The sequence below is a fragment of the Podospora anserina genome, chromosome 4 (assembly GCF_000226545.1).
Source record: "Podospora anserina S mat+ genomic DNA chromosome 4, supercontig 4".
In the NCBI taxonomy this organism is placed as follows: domain Eukaryota; kingdom Fungi; phylum Ascomycota; class Sordariomycetes; order Sordariales; family Podosporaceae; genus Podospora; species Podospora anserina.
In genome coordinates, this window is record NW_001914850.1 from 2,213,390 (window position 1) to 2,233,909 (window position 20,520).

Sequence of the window (20,520 nt, forward strand, 5' to 3'; positions counted from 1 at the left end):
ACTGCAACTCTCCCAGGTCCTGCATGCGCTCCATCGCCGGCACACGACCATTTTTTTCTTCATTGAAGAAGTTGACGCCAATCGCCAGGCAACCCCCGAGGTACTTCCGATTTTATTCACAGTCAAGGATGGCGTCTATCACAGTCCACAACTCTCTAAAGCCCGGTCCGCCGGTGCCCTTCGTACCCAAGACCGACGGCAAAATCTCGTGGTATGCTTGCGGGCCAACAACCTACGACCTCAGTCACTTGGGCCATGCCCGAAACTATCTATCCAACGGTATAGTTTGTTGCAAACATTTACCTTTATTAGCTTCGGAATCTAATCAAAATCTCAGACATCATTCGCCGTATATTCCAGGACTACTTCGGCTACGAAGTCAACTTTGTGATGAACTATACTGATGTCGACGACAAGATCATCATCAAAGGTACACTTGACCGTTATCCTTGTGTTTGAAACTAGAGCCTAATTTATCGATTTAGCCAGGAGACAGCGCTTGCTTGACTTGGAAAAGGAGAAGTCGTATACCCCCGAGCAGCTCCGAGAACTCGTCTCCAAGGCCTTCCAAGCGTATGCTCAAAGCAATCTTCCCCTCTTGGTAACCCAGGGTCAACCAGAGTTGGATGAGAACAACTACCAGGCGCGTAAAGATGCCGCGTACGGTCAGGTTCTTGCAGGAGGGACCCTCAGTGGAGAGGGTAGGCCAGGGGACGCCGAGGCCAAGATCAAGATGCACCTGAACAACATGGACTCGGCAGCCAAGTCCCTCCAGACTTCCTCTGGCTTTGACGGTGCTGAAGATATTCTGCTTCCCTATCTCGATTCTCTGTACAAAGAGACGATCGACACCAGCGATCAGACCATCTTCACTGACCTCACTCAGAGGATGGAAAAGGCCTTCAACGATGACATGGCAGCCTTGAATGTTCTGGAGCCTACCGCCGTCACGAGGGTGACTGAGTATGTGCCCCAGATTGTGTCCTTTGTCGAGCAAATCATTCAGAAGGGGTTTGCATATGAGGCCGACGGCTCAGTCTACTTTGATATTGGTGCCTTTGAGAAGGCTGGGAATACCTACGCAAGACTGCGCCCGGAGAGCAGAAACGACAAGGCCCTGCAGGAGGAAGGAGAGGGCTCTCTGTCCAAGAGTTCAGGCGGCCAGAAAAAACGCGACGCCGATTTTGCACTGTGGAAGCGGAGCAAGCCCGGTGAGCCATACTGGCCCAGCCCCTGGGGTCAGGGGAGACCTGGCTGGCACATTGAATGCTCCGTGATGGCCTCTGATAAGCTCGGCGACAACATGGATATCCATTCGGGTGGCATTGATCTTGCCTTCCCTCACCATGACAACGAGCTGGCTCAGAGCGAGGCCTTTTTCCACCAGTGCGGCAAGGGCGAGCACACATGGGTCAACTACTTTTTGCATATGGGTCACCTTTCAATTGCCGGCAGCAAGATGAGCAAAAGCTTGAAGAACTTTCAAACAATCCAAGACGCGCTGGCTACCACATACACAGCGCGAAACATGCGCATCGTCTTTTTGATGGGCCGATGGAACGATGGTGTGGAGATCTCGGGAGATATGCGCAAGCAGGCCGATAACTGGGAGAATACTGTCGACAACTTCTTCACCAATATCAAGGCCAAGCTTGCCGAGGTTGATGCGCCAACCGATGGTGTCAAGTACCTGTCTCTCACAGGCGCCGGAAACAGTCTCATTGAGGACCTTGAGCAAGCGAAGAAGGACCTCGATGCGGCACTTCGCAATTCCTTCGACACTCCTGGTGCCATGCAAGTGATCCTGCGCCTGGTCCGCAACGCCAACATCTACATGAACGACAAGGCAAAGTCATCCAATCTTCAGCCTGTCGAGGCGGTGGCCCGCTGGGTGACAAAGATCGTAGGTATCTTTGGCCTGGACGCTACCGCAAAGCCACCTTACGATGGCCTCGGCTGGGGGTCATCTTCTGCTACCGCTGCGGCTGACGTCGACCCCCAAACAGCGATCAAGCCCTACGCTGCTGCGTACGAGAAGGTTAAAGCCGATGTTCAATCGCTTCACCTCTCTGCCTCTTCGATTCAATCTGCTCTCGAGCACTCCCCAGACGCCGAGTTTGCCGAAGTAGAGAAGAGTGGCGAGAAGGACGTGGAGAAGCTGGCGTTGCCATATCTTCGTGCCACTTCCCGTCTCCGCGATGAGCTACGGGCCGTCGTCCCAACCCTTGCTTCAGAGCCTCAAATCAAGCAGGCTGTTCTCGCCCTCAGTGACCGTATCCGCGACTATGACTTGACCGACCTTGGCGTACAGCTCGATGATCAAACCGATAAGCCGAGTCTCATCAAGTTTGTGCCTGCTGCCAAACTTATCGCTGCGAGAGAGGAGAAAGCGTCCCAGCTTGCTGAGAAGGCTAAGCAAAAGGAGGAGGCCCGGAAGGCTAGAGAGAAGGCCGAGGAGGAGAAGTGGGCCAAGGCCAAGGTGGCCCCGCAAGACATGTTCAAGGACGACCCCAAATATACCGAGTGGGATGCTGACGGTCTGCCGACAAAGCTGGCCGAGGGGGGTGAGCCAGTGCCCAAGAGCCAGGCCAAAAAGTTGAAGAAGGACTGGGACAGGCAGAAGAAACTGCACGAAGAGTATCTTGCCAAGTTTGGAGGCAAGGCGTGAGTCAGCTATCAGCTGCAGTTAGACGACGGGGTATCTTGCCTACTTTTCGGGGTGAAATAGAAAACTCATGTTGTCGCTGTTAGCTGCCTTGAAATAGTGAATCGAGCCGACGCACAATCGAAATCAAAGTTGGAATACAAACTCGCCCCTAAGCCCTGAACGCCGCGCATGCTCTAAAGGAACCCAAACCCAGCCGTCTATCTCTCCTCGCCAAGTCTTATGTACACTGCTATATCAACGACGATAACCCGCAACTACATGATTAACCCCACCACCAAAGCTCCCACGACAGCTTTCCATACATCGATTTTGAGAGAATAAGCCTTGGACTGTCCGGTTGGGTTGATCCCCAGCGGGCCCGTCCCGCTCACCCTTGTGGCCACTGGGCCGGGCCCAATATCGATACCTGTGGGTCCCACACCGGTGAAGGTCGCCGTAGGGCCCCGTTCAGCAGTGACATCCAGATTATTGTTCCCAGACGTCGGTCTTGGAGGCGGTGCCGTGCACCGGCCTGTCGCACTGGGCACAGCATCTGGCCCCGTGCTGATGGCAATGATGTTGCTTCCACAATTCGCCGCCTGAGCCAGGTGCAAGTTTCTGTTGTCTTGATCAAACACCACGTAGGCCGCTCGCAGGAAGGTGTCTCCCAGCACCGGCTCCCCGTCGTCATCTGGGAGCACGCCCAGCACGCAGTACCCCTGAACGTGCCAGATGAAATCGTTGAAGGGCACGTTGATCACTTTATCCCCAAAGTAAAAGTCAATGGAGCCTTCCAGATCAGCAACATTGCAGTCGAGGAAATAGAAACCGGTTGAGGGGTCGTATTGGGTGTCTGCGAAGCTGGAGGCGAAGGCTTGGTAGATTCGTCGGGGAAGTCGGCTGAGTGTTCCGCCCGAATCGAGGAAAACAGGGACTTCAAGCTCTTGTGATCTTTCGACTAGACCGTCGGGGTATGTTAGTCCCACACCGCCCATGGTGACATAGTATCTGTCCGCTCCCCTTGGAGTTTGGTTCTGAGGCAGCATAGGGAGCTTGGCTAGAGATCCGATGTATTTTCCAGTGTCCACGCCGCCAAAGATGAGCGCTCCCTCGGGGGAGTCGACGGTTCTAAGATCCATGCTGAAGGCTCGCGAGTTGATCAACTTTTGGTCTTTCATCGTGTCGAGAATGTAAGGATACTCGTTGAATCCTCGAATAGGGGGTGAGAGGCCAAGGATTCCCAGGGGGATGTCGTGGGACTCGAAGGCTACGCCGATGACCTGGTTTCTAACCGTGGCCCCTGTCATGTGGAAGATCAACATAAGTCACAGCTCGGACGAGAGCATGGCGTTCCAGCAAGAGATTCAGACGCACCTCCAATTTTGACACTCTCTCTAACATATTGTATTGTCGCATTCCCTTTCCCATACACGAGGATGTCGGTCACGCGCGTTGCGTTCAGACTTGAGCTCTTCCTCCAGTCGTAGACCGGGAACGATCGACAGTCGTCAGGCACATTGGCAGTGTCACATGTTGGGTTCACCCAAGTGTCTGGCGAGCCAGTATCCAGGATCAGCGTCAGTTTTTGCCCGGGTGTCCCGACCTCTATGTCGACGCCGTAGCGGGTTCCGGTGAACTGGTTTTCAATGGTAACTTCATTTTGTCGGCCTCGGATCAGTTTTGGTGGCGCTGGGTTGGGCAGCACATTAAGCGGGGAGCGGAAGAATCCTTCGCCGCGTGTTACGAGCGAAGGGTTTTGCTGTCTGGAGCTGTCCGGCGGTGCGGAGAAATCATGTGCGGAGGCAAGGACAGGGGCGGCACTGAGGAGGAATCGAAGGGGTATCATGTTGAGAAATATAATTATGTACTCCAGGCTCAGATGAGAGCTTCTGACGGGAGAAGAAGAGATCTACACGGAGAAGGGTCACCCCAAAAAGATGGAAGACTGACATCGAGGGTCCATGTTTGGTGATCGGCTCGGCTGATTCGAGCAATATATGCGGTCTTCATGTTACCCTGGACATGCATCTTCCATGCCGGATTCGTCACACCCTCCCCGAGTTTCCTCGAAGCTGGAGATGGGCCATGGCTAACGGCTGGGAGGCAATAACGATGCATAGTATTGATCTCCGATTGGAAGGAAACAAGCCGGATGGAGAACGAGGGGGTCTGCGGAGCACACTGAATGGACAAAAGCGAGATGTGGCGTCTTGGTTGTGTTGCGCGAGGGCTTGCAGCTGAAAAGTTGGCAGAGCCTCGTCAGCCAGTGTCTGCATTGTTGACCGATCCTCGCGGAGGCCAGACCCAAGGACGACTGCGCCTCTCGATGCACTGCATCTCTGGCATGAGTGCAGAATTGAGCAGGAGTTGCGCGATGGTTTAACCGAGGGTAAAGAGCCCGAATACGTGATACTCAGGAAACCTCTTTCGCATAGAAGGGTGCTCTGTCGTTGACGATGCCCAGGAGAGAGAACCATGTTTGGCATCTTAACCCCGCAGGGGCTGAATAGGTACCCCAGTTGTTTGCCAAGAGCAAAGAGGGGATGAGTGGATCAACGGGAGAAAGGTAGTCCACATATTTACCATTTTGAACCCCAACTCCCCCGCTAGCAGAATAGCTCAAAACTTAGCTCCGGTAGAAAGTTCCAGCGACGAGCTTGTTTCAACCTCGTCTCCGCCGTCGCTACCGGACACTGGCACCAGCACAGTGGATGTTGCCGCAACGCTTTCATCAGCCACCCGAATCATCACAAGTTCCCCAGGCCGTTGATGTTCGGAGTACCGATGATCAACACATACCGAACTACAGAATATTAGTCTACTTCAGCACGAATTCCCAGACAGTAGGCCGTGCCGATTCATATCCGCCTGCGCCTTTGTAAATGGCCGTGACAGCGGCCCCGTGTGTTATGGACTTAGCGAAGTGGTTTATAATCATCAAGTCCCATGAATACTACGACTTGGGATGAAGCTTTCTCTTGAATATGCAAATCCACTCTGGTATTTATCCCAAGCCCATATTCTCACAGACGCAACTGGTGGGGATAAAGAGCAATCTCGAGACCGGCTGGAAGACAATGCCCCAACAAGTGCAATGGTGAAGGACAATTCCATTACAATTAACACACTATGCAACAAGCGTCTCATTTTAGGGACAGCTAGGGACTTGCAACCAGGTTCCGGGTTCTCAAAGCTCCGAATTAAATTCAAGCCAAATCCCGTCTGATGCAAGCGCGTCCTCGGCCAAAGCCGTCAGCGGACCCCCTGGCGCTATGGGTAGCACGTGTGGGAAGTGGCGAACTTTCTCCTTGCTGTCTATTTACTCCATAGTCCAGCACAGCTCATAGGAGTTGTCTTCCAAGTTCGAGAATATGGAACTTGAAGACCGGACCGTCGTGAAACATTGCGACCCATACCATCATCTTGAGACTTCTGTGCAAGCAGCTCCTGAGTCTATGACATGAGCAACACGATGCATATCTTTATAGATCTGGTGAGTTTTCTCATAATGCATGGTTTGTTTTGTTACCTACACTGAGACAGCTAACAGGCCATTTACAAGTCTGGGAATGGCAGTCCAGCAGCAAGTTCTTCCGCTTTGACACCAAAAGCCGAGGACACCCATTTGTCATCTACAACCCGTGCCGAAAATCCTGGCTTCCGACCTTCGAGGCATGTGCGCTGGCGTAGATCTCACCCTCGCTATTGGCAACGACGCAATGCGGTCGCTGGACTCGAACACATGCTCTCCTACACAGGCAATGCATATGGTGGAAGTCCGGAGCGGTTGAAGGGACAGGCGGATGTCGAGCAATCACCTCCCAATGACGCCGGGGTTGGAACGGAGACCCAAACCAATGAACCCCTGTCATTACAGACGGTCGACTCCCAAGACACACGTCCTGCTGTGTCCATGGGCAAAAGCAACCCATGTTCTTTCCCTGCCTTGGTATTGCGACCAATCTCAAAAAGAACAAGATCAGTCCGCCTTGACGATATCCTTCGTCGAAGATCCAGTCGCTCACTGCCCTGCCCTCATGGAGTCAGCAGTGGTCGGACCACAAGGATCATTTGATCTAGGGCCCTGCCAGGAGGAGGAGCCAAGCCAACCACCCCTCTGAGTGCACCGTGTCTCTGGATATTTGCCTTTCGTGAACGGAGACCTGTGTAGCCGTTGTCGTGGTGACGGAGGATTTGGTCACGTCAAGGGCTAGATGGAGAGCAGTTTCGGCAGTTGCGGTTCAATTACAAATCCTGGATTATCAAGGTCATCTGTTTGTTGTATTGTTGGGGGTATGTTGTACCGAATTTGTGTACTGTGATTTTTGTTATCGTTTGGGTGTTGTTTCATGTCCTCGATCCCTTTGGAACCCCTGATTATCGTCGTGACGGTTAAGGGCCTACGGCTGGGTACAGGCGTAGGCCACAGGTAAAATATTGAATTGTCGGATAAAGAAGAAAAGAAAAGGAAGGTAAAAGAGGTACAATGCCCACGACGTCCCCTTATACCTCTCAAACCCTCCAGACTCCCTGCCAAATGTATGGAATTTCCACCAGAATTGTCCGAATATCCTACGTCAAGTGCAAACCTCACACGTCAACCGTCCCCACATCAAAATAACCCTACCCCGGATATAATCCCATAACAGTGGCAACATGAACGGTGTAAAAACAACAACTCACGAAGTAACTCACCTTGACATAAGAGCGTCACATGACTTTGATGGATGGCAATACCGAAAATCTGAGGTTCATATGATCTCAATAGGAAAACATCCTTGGAGGTTTTCTTAAGTCCGTGAGGCTCGCAGAGGGATTTTATTTTGGCGAGGGTCAAAGTCCGTCCCTGGCAAACTCGAAGTCACGCCAACAAGGGAGCTCAGTTGCAACTATTCGTAGGTAGTGAACATCTCTTTGTTTCAGCGGCCGCAGCATCTTCATCTGCATGTTGGGCTCTAGCGGTTGTTAAAGAAAGAAACACCATCGCAACAGATCTCGAGCTTGTGATGCAGCACAGCCTCTTCTTATCCTCCAAGACGCAGGCACCAGCAAATCGCAAGAGCAGCGGGACTGCAGATCACGACAGCGCAGCACTAACCGTTAGGATCTCAGCCCCTGCAAAGATCACTAGGCATGGCCCGATTCAGGAAGGTTTCTTGCCTATAGCGTCCCGATAGAGCGGCGCAGCAGCATGCTCCCCTGTCCGCCAATTTCACCACGAGACTGCTTTGGGCAAAGAGCTCTCGTTTTCTGTGGAGAATCAGCGGGAAAGGGTTGCAGCGCAGCAATTCACGCCGCAGGCCTTCATTAGCTCCACCACGCTCGCCAATATCTTACAGTACACATGTCGAACGGCGATTCACCCACGATGTTGGGTTGGTGGCTTTTCTTTTGTTCTTAACTTCCGTCTTGCATCTTTCGTCTTTTGGCACATTCGTTTGTTGATTGTTGCCCCTTGGACGAGACACCAAGCAGTGCTTCAAGTCTTCAAGGTCAGTAACGAGCGATTGGGGACCCATTGGAACACCACACAAAGATGGAGAAAAACAACACACCACAAACCGGCCACGACGGGCTCATCCACATCCCCAACCACCCACCAAACGCCGCCGAGCGAAACTCGACAACCTACCCTGAAGTCATCTATGTTCCACAGTCCCAATCCTCCATCCTCTCCGGCCGTTTGTCACCATCACAACAGCAAGAAAACGAGAGCAACCTCCCCGAGGTCACCACCGAGCAGCCGCCGCTTCACCTCGAAAAGACCTACCCCGAGGTAGCCACACACGAACACCAACACCACCGCCCCCCACAGCAGTCGAGATCCCCACCGCCATCTACAGTCCAGTATTTCCAAGCACATCAGCAACAAAGCCCAAGTCCGGTCCCAACTCCAGCACCCACGCACACGACATACACCGCCGGGCAAGGGACGACAATACCCGAGCCGAGACCATCAGGCGTTCACTCGCTAGGAGACGCGTGGAGCATCAACAGCGCGGAGGATGTAGAGCGGGATCCACAAATAGGATACATTCCCGGTGCTGGCGGCGGCGGCGGCGGTGGGAGCGGGCCGAGGAACGGACACAGCCGGAACCTGTCGGATCCGGACAGGTCATTCTCCCGTGCGCGCAGCAGGAGTTTTGGGAAGAAGCCTCTGGTGAGGAGGTCGATATTCTGGGTGCTGGTGCTGCTTGTGGCTATTATCATTGCTTTGGCGGGTGTGCTGGGGGCGGTGGCAACGGGGAAGATAAAAACCTCTGGCACGGCAGAGAGGTATGTTGCTTTCTTCTGCAAGAGCTGCTCATTGGTGCTAACATATGTCAATAGCGACCCAGTGGTTCATCCTGATGATGGAGGGGGTTTCACACTGTCGACGGCCACCACCGCGTCGGGGAAGACAGTTTCGCTTTCTTGCCCTTCGGCGGATGGACTTGATTACACGGTTACCGTTGATAACCAACAAAAGGTGTTTAGACGGCAGTGCGGGGCTAACTATGCTGGCGGTGATGGCGTGTTGGGTTTGGTAAAGGGCGATGTGCTGAGTTTGGCGGATTGCTTGGATCGTTGCGCTAAGGAGGAGAAGTGTGCTGGTGCTGTGTTCATTCCGATGGCCAATCCGGATCCCCAGTGTTGGTTGAAGGAGTTTTTGGGTGTCAAGAGAGATGGCCAGGATATGGAGAGTGGAGTTCTGTGGCAGTAAGGTCTTGACCTTTCTGGATTGTTATAGTGGGAAGAGTGGGAGACCAAATAAAAGGAGCTTATTGCATACCCCAGGGGTCATTAGAGATACGTATTTTTGGTGGTTATGGAGTATAGTGAAAGGGGACCGGGAAGAGCGTTTGGATTGAAATAATTGGGTATGGTGGGAGGACGATCTGTGAATATTGTATTTACCATGTATATATAACCAATCTACTGCTTTTAAACTGCAGATTAAAGCTCCCATCTGGGTTTCTCAAGTCTATTGGGAACGATAGATTCCGGTACCAACGGCTGGACTTCGTCTTGGCATGCAGGCACAGCCTGGCTGCCTTGGGCCACACACCATCTACGTCCATTACCTACCCCCCGAGAGAGCAGCCCAACTTCTCACTTGACAACGTCGAATATAGAAACTTCAATCGAAAGACCCGAGCGATGGAGCCCGCCACTGCCGTTGGCCTCGTGGCGTCCATCATCCAGCTCATTGACATAACAATCAAGGTCAAAAACTACCTCAAAGATGTCAAAAACGCGGATGCCGAGCGGGCCAACTTTTCCAAGCATGCCTCCGCCATGGTCGCCATGTTCACAGACCCAAAATGTTTGATGGAGGAGGTGGAGCAAACAGACCCATGGTTCAGCGCGCTCAAGGGACTGGACGTGAAGGGTGGCGTTTTCAATCTTTTGAGAGAGGAAATGGAAGAGCTCGCGTTGAGGTTGGAAGTGGAAAGGGAGGGAGGATTGAAGGGAAAGCTGACCTGGAAATTAAACAAGAAAGAGATGGATGGCTTGATGAACCGGATCGAAAGGTGTAAAGGTGTTGTCTCGGTAGCACTTTTGGGCGATCACTCGTGAGTACAGGGCTTTACCAACATTGGCCCATTCCGCGTTGTCATTCATTGCTGATCTGAATCATGCATAGGAAGCTCCTGTTGGCCATCAGCACGGATTTGGTCTGTGTAAAAGAAGGTGTAGATGGCATCAAAGAGCGCATGAACAACCTCAAGGTGGACATGACCAATGTGAAGGATAGAGTAAAGGGCCTGACAGATAGTGCTGCAAGCCAACGATCAGGTAAGCTCTCATCCGGCGTCTTTGTTTTGTTGCTGAGTATTACAGAGTGCCATTGTTCTAACTACCTTTTATTTCCAAACACTACAAGACGAACAAATGCAAAAGATATGCGATTGGCTCTCCCCACTCGATTTGCATCCAAACATCAGGACGCCCTAAGGCGCCTCGAACCCGGCACTGGGGAGTGGTTTCTTTCCGACGCCACGTTTAAGCTATGACTTGACGGGAACGAAAGAGTGTTGTGGTGTCCTGGGATTCGTATGTAAATCTCCGGCTTGCATTGGCCACAAGTATATATTGACCCGAAATCCAGCCGGCGCCGGGAAAACAACACTTGCGTAAGTCATCTTCCAGCGAAACGCCGACCTTATATATATCAAATATCTGACCCATGTTTAGTTCTTTGCTTATTAGCTTCCTTGAAACTTCGACTAGCGGCACAAACACACCGATTCTATACTTGTACTGCAACTACAAGGAGCGAAGTCAGCAAAGCGTTCAAAATGTGATAGGAAGCCTGCCCAAGCAACTTATTCAACACACAGGCGTTATTGATGAAGACATATTGAAGTTTTCCAAGGACGAAAAACCTGTTCGACTTGAAACCATTACCAGGTTTCTACAAAACAAAGTAATGGGGTTTTCTTTAGTATACATCATCGTCGATGCGCTCGATGAGTGTGCTGATACCGAATATACCCAGAGCAGGTTAGCTTCAGACCTGCACAACTTGCCAAAGCATGTGAAGCTTCTCTTCACATCAAGATACACCATTGGAGTAGAAAGAAGACCTGGGCCCAGTTCTAAGACTCGAGATTCGGGCTAGTGACGAAGATATCAAACGATACATTGGAGGTCGCGTCGGAAGTGAGCATAGTCGCTTACAGAAGCATATTCGGACTGATCCAGATCTTTTGGAGGAAATCATCGATAAGGTGATGGGTAACTGCAAGGGAATGTACGCATGCACTCTCCTTTATCCGGCACATTTTGCGTAGCAAGGATGGACACTAACATGCGCGAGGCAGGTTTTTGATGGCTCAACTTCACATGAACGAGCTTACAAGGAAGCCAACCCGACGCGAGCTTCGCAAAACTCTGGATGTCTTGCCAGCAAAACTGGACGGAACCTATGATCAGGCTATGGAGCGGATCAAGAGCCAAGACGCCGGTGATGCCAGTCTTGCCCACCAAGTTCTGGGATGGATTTCAACGACACTCAGACCACTAACCATTGAGGAATTACAGCATGCTCTGGCTGTCATGCCTGGAGATCAGGATTTGGACCCCGAAGGCCTCCACGACCCGGAACTTTTCGTTGCAATTTGTGCCGGTTTGGTGACCCTGGAGGAAGAGAGCGGCTACGTTCGACTGGTTCACTTCACCACGCAAGAGTATTTTGAGCGCCTCCGTTCGCAACTCTTTCCCGATGCTCCTTCAATGATCGCAACGGCATGTTTGACGTACATGATGTTTGACCCATTTGTCCAAAGATACTGCGCGGACGGAGAGGAGCTGGACCTTCGTTTAGACACCTACCCTCTCTTGGCGTGTGCTGCAGACTACTGGAGAAACCACGTACAATACGAAATGGAAGCGCCAGTCAAGGAGCTGCTCTGGGAGTTTGTGGACAACATCTTGGCATTTATGACTGCCGAGCAAGCAGCGACATTGACAGGAAAGATGTCAGGCTATTCAGAGTTGGGTCATTCAACAGAGTACAGACTTTTGCCTCCAAACTGGGCCAGATTTCACGTAGTAGCTTCGATGGGACTGGTTGAGTTCGCGGCTGGCTTGCTTGAACAAGGTGCCGACGTCAACGTGCGGGGACCAGATGGCATAACGCCTCTGTTTTCGGCCGTAGAGTGGGACAGGGAAGAGATGGTGGTGTTCTTACTGAATTCAGATGCCACTGCTTCGGTTTTCGCAAAGTCTGGGGGCAAGGACCCAATGCCGCCATTGGAGATGGCGATAAAGCTGAACAGTGAGGCAGCGGCGGAGATGTTGTTCAACGCTGAAAGGACCTGGCATCAGCATCTCCTGAACAGCGGGCTTTTCGATGCCACCGTGGATGTCAACTTGAGGTTAATGCAGGCTTGCATCGAGAGAGGAGCAGACATCAACGCGTACGTTCGCGTGGCAGAGGGATCAGTTCTTTATCACGTTGTAGGCGAGAACCGTAAAACTTGGTGGTTTTGTTGTTGGACCTCGGAGCCACCGTTTCTCCATCAGATAATAACCACTCTGTGCTCCACGAGGCTTCAGCTAAGGGACATACAGAAATCTTGCAGATTCTGCTCGACCGAGGAGCCCTAGTCAACGTTGTTGATTGACGTGGGCACTCACCTCTTCACGACGCGGCCGCTCACGGACGGCTTGAAACATGTAAAGCTCTGGTTCAAAGCGGAATTGACATCAACTTCGCATGCCGGAGGGATCAGGGTCACTACGGATGTCTAGGAGGGCAGACTGCGCTCCAAGCCGCATGCAGCAATGGACTTGCTGCTATTTGCAGACTCCTACTCGACAATGGTGCCTGTCTGGGAAGCCATGCAAAGACAACCGTTGAACTGGCAGCGAAAGCAGGGGACGTTGCAATTATAGAGCTTCTACTTGAGAGCAGCGTCGACCCTTTGACAACGGACGACGCAGTGTGCGCAGTCTTGAAGTCAGCCGCGACTGCTGGGAATATCGTAATGATCAGGGCTATGCTAGCACGCCGAGATTCGATAACACCTGATGCAAGGGAGCAGGCGGCACGCGAGGCTGCCTCTCGAGCTGATCTCGAGATTTTGCGAGTACTATTTAGTGGCGATAACGCACAGGATAACGGAGAAAATGGCTTGCAACCGCGCATTTTGTTCAAGCACTTGGTTTGGGGCGATGAAGGCGAGATGCGGATCTGGTTGAACAGGGGAGCAGATCTCAACCATGAGGTCAAGCCAGTGTTACCACGAGATCCATATTTCCCCTCACCGAATTGTCTATTACCCGGTTGCCATGACAATGAGGAGGAGGGCGGCTACATCTCCACGATGCATTTGGCAGTTGGACATGGAAGTCCGCAAATACTGGACCTGTTACTCGAGAACGGGGGAGATATCAACGCACGCAATTACCTCGGAGAAACCCCACTGCATTGGGCTACATACCATGAATGCCATAGTGATATGGCTTGCATGATACTATATCGTGGTGCCCTTGTGGATCCTAGGTGCCAACGAGGATTGACACCACTGCACGTTGCAGTACTGCGTAGGAATTACCGGGGTATCGAACTACTTCTTGATGCTGGGGCAGACATCGAAGCCAAGGATCACGATGGCGATACCGCGTTCAAGATGCTGGCTTCTTTCCGCCCCTGGCCATATCTCAATTATTCCGTACTATACGAGGGTGGGCAGTTCAAGTGGGTTGAAGGGCACATCGATGAGCCGAACGGGCTAGCCAGCAACTCCGTGGAGCTCGATATTCTTCTGAAGAGAGGTGCGAAGACTGATGTCCTTCAACGTTTGGTATCATTGCTAGAATGGCCAAATGCTGCAAACTATCAAGCTATGGAGCAAGTTTGTCGTCGATTGGCGGATGAGGGCTTCGACTTTACCCTTCCCACAAAAAAGGGAATTCCTGCAGTGTACCATGCGGCGAAGAGTTGTCCCACAGAAGTTCTTCAAGTCATCCTACAGCAAGGTGCAAAAGTACACGAGAAGTTTAATGGACTCACGGCCCTTCATCTTGCAGCCAAAAGGTTTTCGCATGCAAAGGTTAATATCCTTCTCCAGTTTGGCGCATGTGCCGAGAGCAGAGACAGCAAGGGAAACACGGCCTTGTTCAAGGTGGTCACCAAGAGCGACCGACTTTCTTGGGGATGCAGTCCACCGAATACAGCGGAAGGAATCATTGACATGTTAGTAGCTCACGGAGCAGATTTACACACTCTCTGTGGTGCAAAGAAAGCGCCGGTGCTGCATTACGCCGCCTTCATGGGGGATTTGACCATCGTGCGCTATCTTACTTGCAAAGGCGCGCGAACTGATGTCACCGACAGAGATGGACGGACTGCTCTGGATTGGGCAAAGGATAATAAGCAGGAGGCCATGGTGTATCTTCTTACTCGTCTAAGCAGAGACCAGCAAATACAAGTAAACAGTGATGCACAGATGGGACGATACTAGAAGGTATCATCTGAGTTGGGGTCAAGCGGGAGTACTGATAACATGAATTCTGGGACTAAAAGCTAGGACCTAACTAGGATTGTAGCAAAATTACCGACTATCGCTACCTCACTGCTTCAAACCATTTGCCAAAATATCCTCCAACTGCTCGTGACGCTTCAGCGCATCGTCAAAGCTTACAAACGTCTTCTGTTTGCCATTCCTCTTCACCTCGTAGTAATCCTCATAAATAGCTCCAATGTTCCTTGCCTGGAGATTCAGTTCCTTCTGCCAATCTTCAAAGTCCCACTCCACCTCGTCAACCGTATCCGTCTCAAAGTCATGAACCTCGAACTTCTGAGGATCAGCGGCATTGCCAATGTGGATGAATGTCGAGCTCGGTGCCACAACCCTAATCTCACCCTTGGTTCCCGCAATGGTCCAAACCAGAGCAGGGTCAGAAGGGAAAGGCGGGTCAACGCGAAACTTGAAGTGCAAGCTGGCGCCCGAATCGACATAGCCGTGCACAAAGATGAGATCGGGCGTGTCGGAAGTGACAGTTTCCACCACAGTTTTGTCCTCGCCAATGACTTTGACTTGGGGCCGCTGGATCTGCAGGAAGCCCTGTGGTGCGTCGGGGCCGGTCTTGTAATCTCCAAGGACGGATTGAACAAGATCAAACTCTGTGACAAAGTGTTAGCTATTTTCGTTTGCATGTTTCAGCAGGGGCGGGAGAACTGACGGTGCGCAAATCCAATAGTGTAGACGTATCCCCCAACCTTTCTCTCGGTAAAGTACGACAGCGAAGCCGGAATAACACCCCGCCCATCAATCCCGCCGTTAGCCCTGAGCTCCGAGCTCAAGACCTCTCCGATCCTGCCACTAGAGATGACCTCTCTGAGCTTTTTTGGTAAGGGGCCCAGAGGCCCCTGCAAACCTACGATGCCTAAGCCACCATGCTGCTTCACCGCGTCGGCCAAAGTCCTAGCTTCGATGGTGTTAGCAGCAAGAGGCCACTCAATGTAGACATCCTTGCCAGCGATGACAGAGGGAAGAGCAGTCTCGAGGTGCTTGTCGACCCGGGTGTTGGTGATGACGAGCTCAACTTCCGGGTCAGCAGCCAGGTCCTCGGGCGTACCGTATGCCTTGGTAGAAGCGGGCAGGTTGTATGCTTTAATCGCCGCGCGGGCGGCCTCGGTTGACGAGTTGAGGAGGGCAACAACTTCAAACTTGGAGCGGCCCAATGGTGAGAAGAGATACGGAAGGTGTGCACGGGAAGCCCAAGCGGTTTTGGCAGAGGCGGAGAGGCCAATGATGGCAGCTTTGATGGGGGCCATTTGGAGTGCGGTGGTAGAATGGGGTATTTTGGATAGTAGGTAATCAGTAAGGTGCCCAGATTAGGAGATCAGAGAACTGTTCGTTGATGGCGTTTGAGAAGTGAGGGTTGGAGTAAAGAGAGAAGAAGTAAGATGGATACAATGGGGTCTTGGTGGCATATTTATGGTATTTTGTGATGAAATGATGCGAATATCGTTGCATCTTGTGTGATCTTCCTCGAAGAAGGTTCCCAGGTTAGGTAGGTAGGTGGTGCAGTAATGTGGGATGTGTGTTTGTAAGCTTCCACGAAGGTGAGATTTGTCAGCCTTTAACCACCCCTATATTACATCGCACCCCACGGAGATCAAGCAGGTTACCTACCTAGCAAGCAGTGCTACTATCAAGTTACAAATCCTAGGCCAATTCTATAAGCAACACGCATAATGCAAATTGGGTGCCCAATTACCTAACCCTAACAACACATGCTTGAGACTCGAACATTTTGAATGTCGGTTCACTCTGAACGTAACACACGGTGCATTGGACTTAATGGACAACCACTAGCATCAGTGACAGCTGTTCAGTGAGTGAAGATCAATTGTTCTCGTCATACTAAGACGAGGTTCTAGGGTATCTCCGCAGTGAAATCAGAAAGCCAAACACCAACGTCCAAATGATTGTATTTCCGCTCCTCCCTATACTGGTCCCTCCTGTTATAAGTCAATTCTATATCCAGTCCTCCATAGTTGAAGCAAAGGTGTAATCTGCGATTAGCACACTCCGGCGCCTGGGGCAGGAACAAGCTTGCCAGTACCGAACTCAACGTTAAAGACAGAATCCCCTCTGAAGGGGCCGGTCGTGCCCAGGGCGTTGGGGCAAACAGGCTGGTTTCCCTCGCTGGGAGGGGGAATGGTGCACACCTCATCAAAGCCGCAGTGGCAGGCGGAGTCTTTGATATTGACAGCAGCAAAGTTGCGGGCGACCCACGATCCGGGGTCAGACAGGCATGAGCTGAGAAAGTTCATGCTGTTGGGGGCCGAGAAAGCAAGCTTGCCGCCACTATCCTTGAGAAGGTGCTTGCATTGATCGGCATCGACGAACTCAACGTCCATATCAATGCCGCCGCCCGTTTGGGGATCATCAATGGCGCTCTTGCCAAAGCCAAGATAGTTCCAGGCATCATAGGAGATGTCGTTGGCGCCGCCGGATTGGTCGATGCGTAAGAGTTCAAGAGAGCGGCCCTGATGGCTTACGCGGACACAGATGTTATTGCAGTCGACAGCCTCGGGCCAATAGGCGACACGGTGGGTGTTGATCTTGCAACCAAGAACGCCGACCGAGGAGCTGTATTGCTCGTGAGGTGTGATGTTGCGAACTTCGGCAGCAGCGAGAGAGGCGAGCGCGAGGAAAATGGCAGAGAGAGTGAACATTCTGACGGATGAATGATCTGATACTTGCAGAAAGAAATAAGCGAGAGTGCTGAACATGAATGGTAAGGTATGTGGTTGATGCTGATGCTGTGGCTCAGGTAGTGTGGGTTGTCAAGGTATGAGAGACAGACTTGAGACGGACAGACGTCGCGAATATATAGCCTTGACAAGACCCTCAACTGATGCTGTCGTGGGATGCCCCATGGAACACAAAAGCAGCTGGAGTGAAGTGAATGGCGATGTGTGTGGGGCCATATCACCAATGTGAATCGCCTCAGGGGCCAGTGGTGGCCCTTGACGATATTGGGTGTACATATTGAGGCCGGGTCAGACTTCGGATGAAGCGCGATTTGGCATCATGAAGCTGAAATGGATCAAGCTGAAGTGGTGGGTCATGGTGAGTTCTACGAAGACCGCGAGGTTGTGGTCGTCCAAGTGGGATGAAAGTGGTGTTCAATATTGACCAGACTGCAGCCAAAGTGGCCAATGCAGAGACTTGGTGGCCATTTCCCCACACACTTTCCGCACTTGTGTGATCTGTCAATGAGAACATGAAACGGACTGGAATGCCAAGTAAGTGGGTCGCTCCCGTCACTTGAAGGCCATCGTGAAACAGATTTGGAGTGACAATATGGGGTCGTGGCTTTGGCCGTTGGAGATGCGGCACGACACCCATTAGCGCGCCCACTAATACCCGACCAGAGGGTACTGACATGAGGCTGTGAGATGATTAGTCGCTCTATAGGGCTGAAAGACGAGCGGGAGCATGCGACGTGCCGCGGGGGAAGCACCGAGCTCGGTATCCCGATGCTCGCCTGAAATACGTCGGACGACCCACTCGGCTCCCTCGCACCTAGATGGCCAGCATTGGCCAACGTCTATCCGTCCCTTCAACATCCACCTGGCGTCCGACTCCGTGTCTTGGGTTAGTTGCTCCTCGGTGGCTCTCGGATGTCTTTCGGACACTTGAATCCTTGATGTATAGAGAAATATTACCGTTCTTTTTGACCCAACACAATTACAGCTCTATACCTTACCCGCTGTCGACGAATTACATATCCCGAAAAAACATCTACACATAGAAGCTGAGATCACATAGTAGATACTCAACACTTGATGGTGAATGGAATATGAGGAAGTGGCTGTACCGTTTAGAGATCCCAGCTGAACAGCTGGCTCGACACAACTTCGGAGCTTTGACCATACGGCGACGCTGAATCATTGGGGGCAATGACATCGCAGTGCCATTTTTCTGCTTACACATGACTCGCCTGTTATTTCTATCCCTGCCTTTTTCTGCAAGCTCACCGTTCCTACTTGTTTCGCCTCATGATTCAGCTCCGCACCCCGCCGCCTGAATGGGACCACGGACCTACAGAGCCCAGGTGTCATTCCAGACAGGGATGTTCTGCGGAATTCCAGAAGACATCTCCAGGATCGAGGTCTCTTTTCAGCGGCTTCAGTCTTTCAAACAGTGGTTTCCCATAGTAGAGATGCCACACCTCGTCCCTATCCAGTTCAGGGTCGATGTAGTTGAGATAGGCGTTATACGACCGGTTCATGGCACTGGTCATGGCGTCGTTCAGTCCGTCTAGAAACTAAATACCGCGCTGGGGGAAACTCTGGTCAAGAGGTACATTGCCATCTAGCAGAATTAGATTTCTGACGTCAATGGAACACATAGATACCTTGTTGGCTATACTGCATTCCGCATTGGAACGTCTGGGTCACGAGAATATGTTCACAGACAATTACAGGTAACGTATAAATGCCGCCGATAGACCCTTTTTAACCTACAAAACCGGTCAACTATGATCACCTGACTTTGCAAACGCTACTCACACTACATATTCTCTTGCCAAGCGTCCACACACCTCGAAACACACTTGGACGGCTCGCCTCTTGGAGATATTCCCATTGACGGTTGTCAATCAGTATGCACTAGTCACATACACACGACTTGTGTACGGCTTTCGATTCCCCGACACCGACAAAATACCAGCTGCAGTGGACTATCTCCTGAAAGGCTTGCACAGGGTCTTCAAACGCTGGCCGTTCCTGGCCGGCCAAGTCGTGCACCCAGCCGATTCAACCACGGCTCAAGTCGTATACAGCGAGGATCTCAACAACTTCAATATCAATGTCTTTCCTCATGAGGTTTTCTGCCATGAATTCCTGACCAAGAAAAAGTTCCCTTACACATACGAGCAGCTCCTGGACCTCGGTATTCCGCCTGCGTTGATGGAGCAAGATATTTTTTCTCTATCTCTCTCTCTCTCACCAGGCGAGAGTTGCCACCCCCTGACGCTCAAGGCTAGCTTTATTGAAGGTGGTTTGCTTCTCTGTATTGCTTCACATCACACTGTTTGTGATGGAATCAGTCTACTTCAAGTGCTCGAAACCATTCCTGGTGACTCTAAGCTGCCCGTCACTTCCGAAACCGGAAGCTGCATCAATCTTAAGAAGGACTTCAACAGCAGAGCAATCCCACCTCCACAGTCAATTCCCAGTACATCTCACCCTCATGGCCTTCAACTTCCCCCGTCAAAGCCTGTTGCTCCCTCCTCACCCGACCATCAACCCCAAACCCCTTCCAATATTGCACAAATCGCCACCGCCGCCCTCCAAAATCCGCTACAGCATCCAATCCATCACCGCCAGCACCTCCACCGATCCCACCATCACCCCCTCACTATCCAAGCACCTAGCAACTCTGTCCTCCACTCCGCCACATGACCTCGCCATAGCCCACCAAAACACAGTCCAGCAGTCAACAACCGGACTCGACTCCTCCTCCTGGAGCTTCCTCGGCGCAGACGTCCGGTTCGGTATCCTCGGGACGGTCAACAGCCGGCCAGACTGGGCGAGGAAAACGTGGAGCGCCAACGACGGGAGCATGAACATCCTTCCGCGACGCCAGGGGAACGAACGACAGGCAGGGACAGAAGAACAAGAGGGTAAATGGGAGGTTTTGCTAGCGTTGAATGAGGGTGATATGACGTTTGTCTGCAATGAGCTGAGAGCCATCGGGCTGTTGAAAAGCTTAACATTTGGATGGCGGCACAAAGCCAAGTAGGTACCAGTACGAACGTTCACAAAGATTGAGAGTGATAAGTAGAGTAGTAGCACAAGTTTGGTTCTAGAAAATGAACTTATGAAAGGAGAATAAAACCACCTAGATATAAACACCACC

At 51.7% G+C, this 20,520-nt stretch overlaps 7 protein-coding genes across 7 annotated transcripts; 4 read left to right on the forward strand and 3 right to left on the reverse strand.

Annotated features, from left to right (window-relative positions):
• Positions 1-23: 23 nt before the first annotated feature.
• PODANS_4_4710 (uncharacterized protein) lies at positions 24-2,668 on the forward strand (the record flags this gene model as incomplete). The annotated part of the gene is made up of 3 exons (XM_001906354.1): positions 24-279; positions 338-430; positions 486-2,668. The coding sequence occupies 3 exons, from the start codon at positions 24-26 to the stop codon at positions 2,666-2,668; spliced, it is 2,532 nt and encodes an 843-aa protein (XP_001906389.1).
• Positions 2,669-2,922: 254 nt separating this feature from the next.
• Positions 2,923-4,493, reverse strand: PODANS_4_4700 (uncharacterized protein; the record flags this gene model as incomplete). Its single annotated transcript, XM_001906355.1, has 2 exons — positions 2,923-3,947; positions 4,022-4,493. 2 exons carry the CDS (start codon positions 4,491-4,493, stop codon positions 2,923-2,925), a joined length of 1,497 nt encoding a protein of 498 aa, XP_001906390.1.
• A 3,690-nt stretch (positions 4,494-8,183) lies between these two features.
• PODANS_4_4690 (uncharacterized protein) lies at positions 8,184-9,350 on the forward strand (the record flags this gene model as incomplete). Its single annotated transcript, XM_001906356.1, has 2 exons — positions 8,184-8,923; positions 8,978-9,350. The coding sequence occupies 2 exons, from the start codon at positions 8,184-8,186 to the stop codon at positions 9,348-9,350; spliced, it is 1,113 nt and encodes a 370-aa protein (XP_001906391.1).
• Positions 9,351-11,461: 2,111 nt separating this feature from the next.
• Positions 11,462-14,601, forward strand: PODANS_4_4680 (uncharacterized protein; the record flags this gene model as incomplete). Its single annotated transcript, XM_001906357.1, has 2 exons — positions 11,462-12,626; positions 12,818-14,601. The coding sequence occupies 2 exons, from the start codon at positions 11,462-11,464 to the stop codon at positions 14,599-14,601; spliced, it is 2,949 nt and encodes a 982-aa protein (XP_001906392.1).
• A 108-nt stretch (positions 14,602-14,709) lies between these two features.
• On the reverse strand, positions 14,710-15,917 carry PODANS_4_4670 (uncharacterized protein; the record flags this gene model as incomplete). Its single annotated transcript, XM_001906358.1, has 2 exons — positions 14,710-15,263; positions 15,323-15,917. The coding sequence occupies 2 exons, from the start codon at positions 15,915-15,917 to the stop codon at positions 14,710-14,712; spliced, it is 1,149 nt and encodes a 382-aa protein (XP_001906393.1).
• Positions 15,918-16,667: 750 nt separating this feature from the next.
• Positions 16,668-17,384, reverse strand: PODANS_4_4660 (uncharacterized protein; the record flags this gene model as incomplete). The annotated part of the gene is made up of 1 exon (XM_001906359.1): positions 16,668-17,384. One exon carries the CDS (start codon positions 17,382-17,384, stop codon positions 16,668-16,670), a length of 717 nt encoding a protein of 238 aa, XP_001906394.1.
• A 2,184-nt stretch (positions 17,385-19,568) lies between these two features.
• On the forward strand, positions 19,569-20,063 carry PODANS_4_4650 (uncharacterized protein; the record flags this gene model as incomplete). Its single annotated transcript, XM_001906360.1, has 1 exon — positions 19,569-20,063. The coding sequence occupies one exon, from the start codon at positions 19,569-19,571 to the stop codon at positions 20,061-20,063; it is 495 nt and encodes a 164-aa protein (XP_001906395.1).
• Between the last annotated feature and the right edge of the window lie 457 nt (positions 20,064-20,520).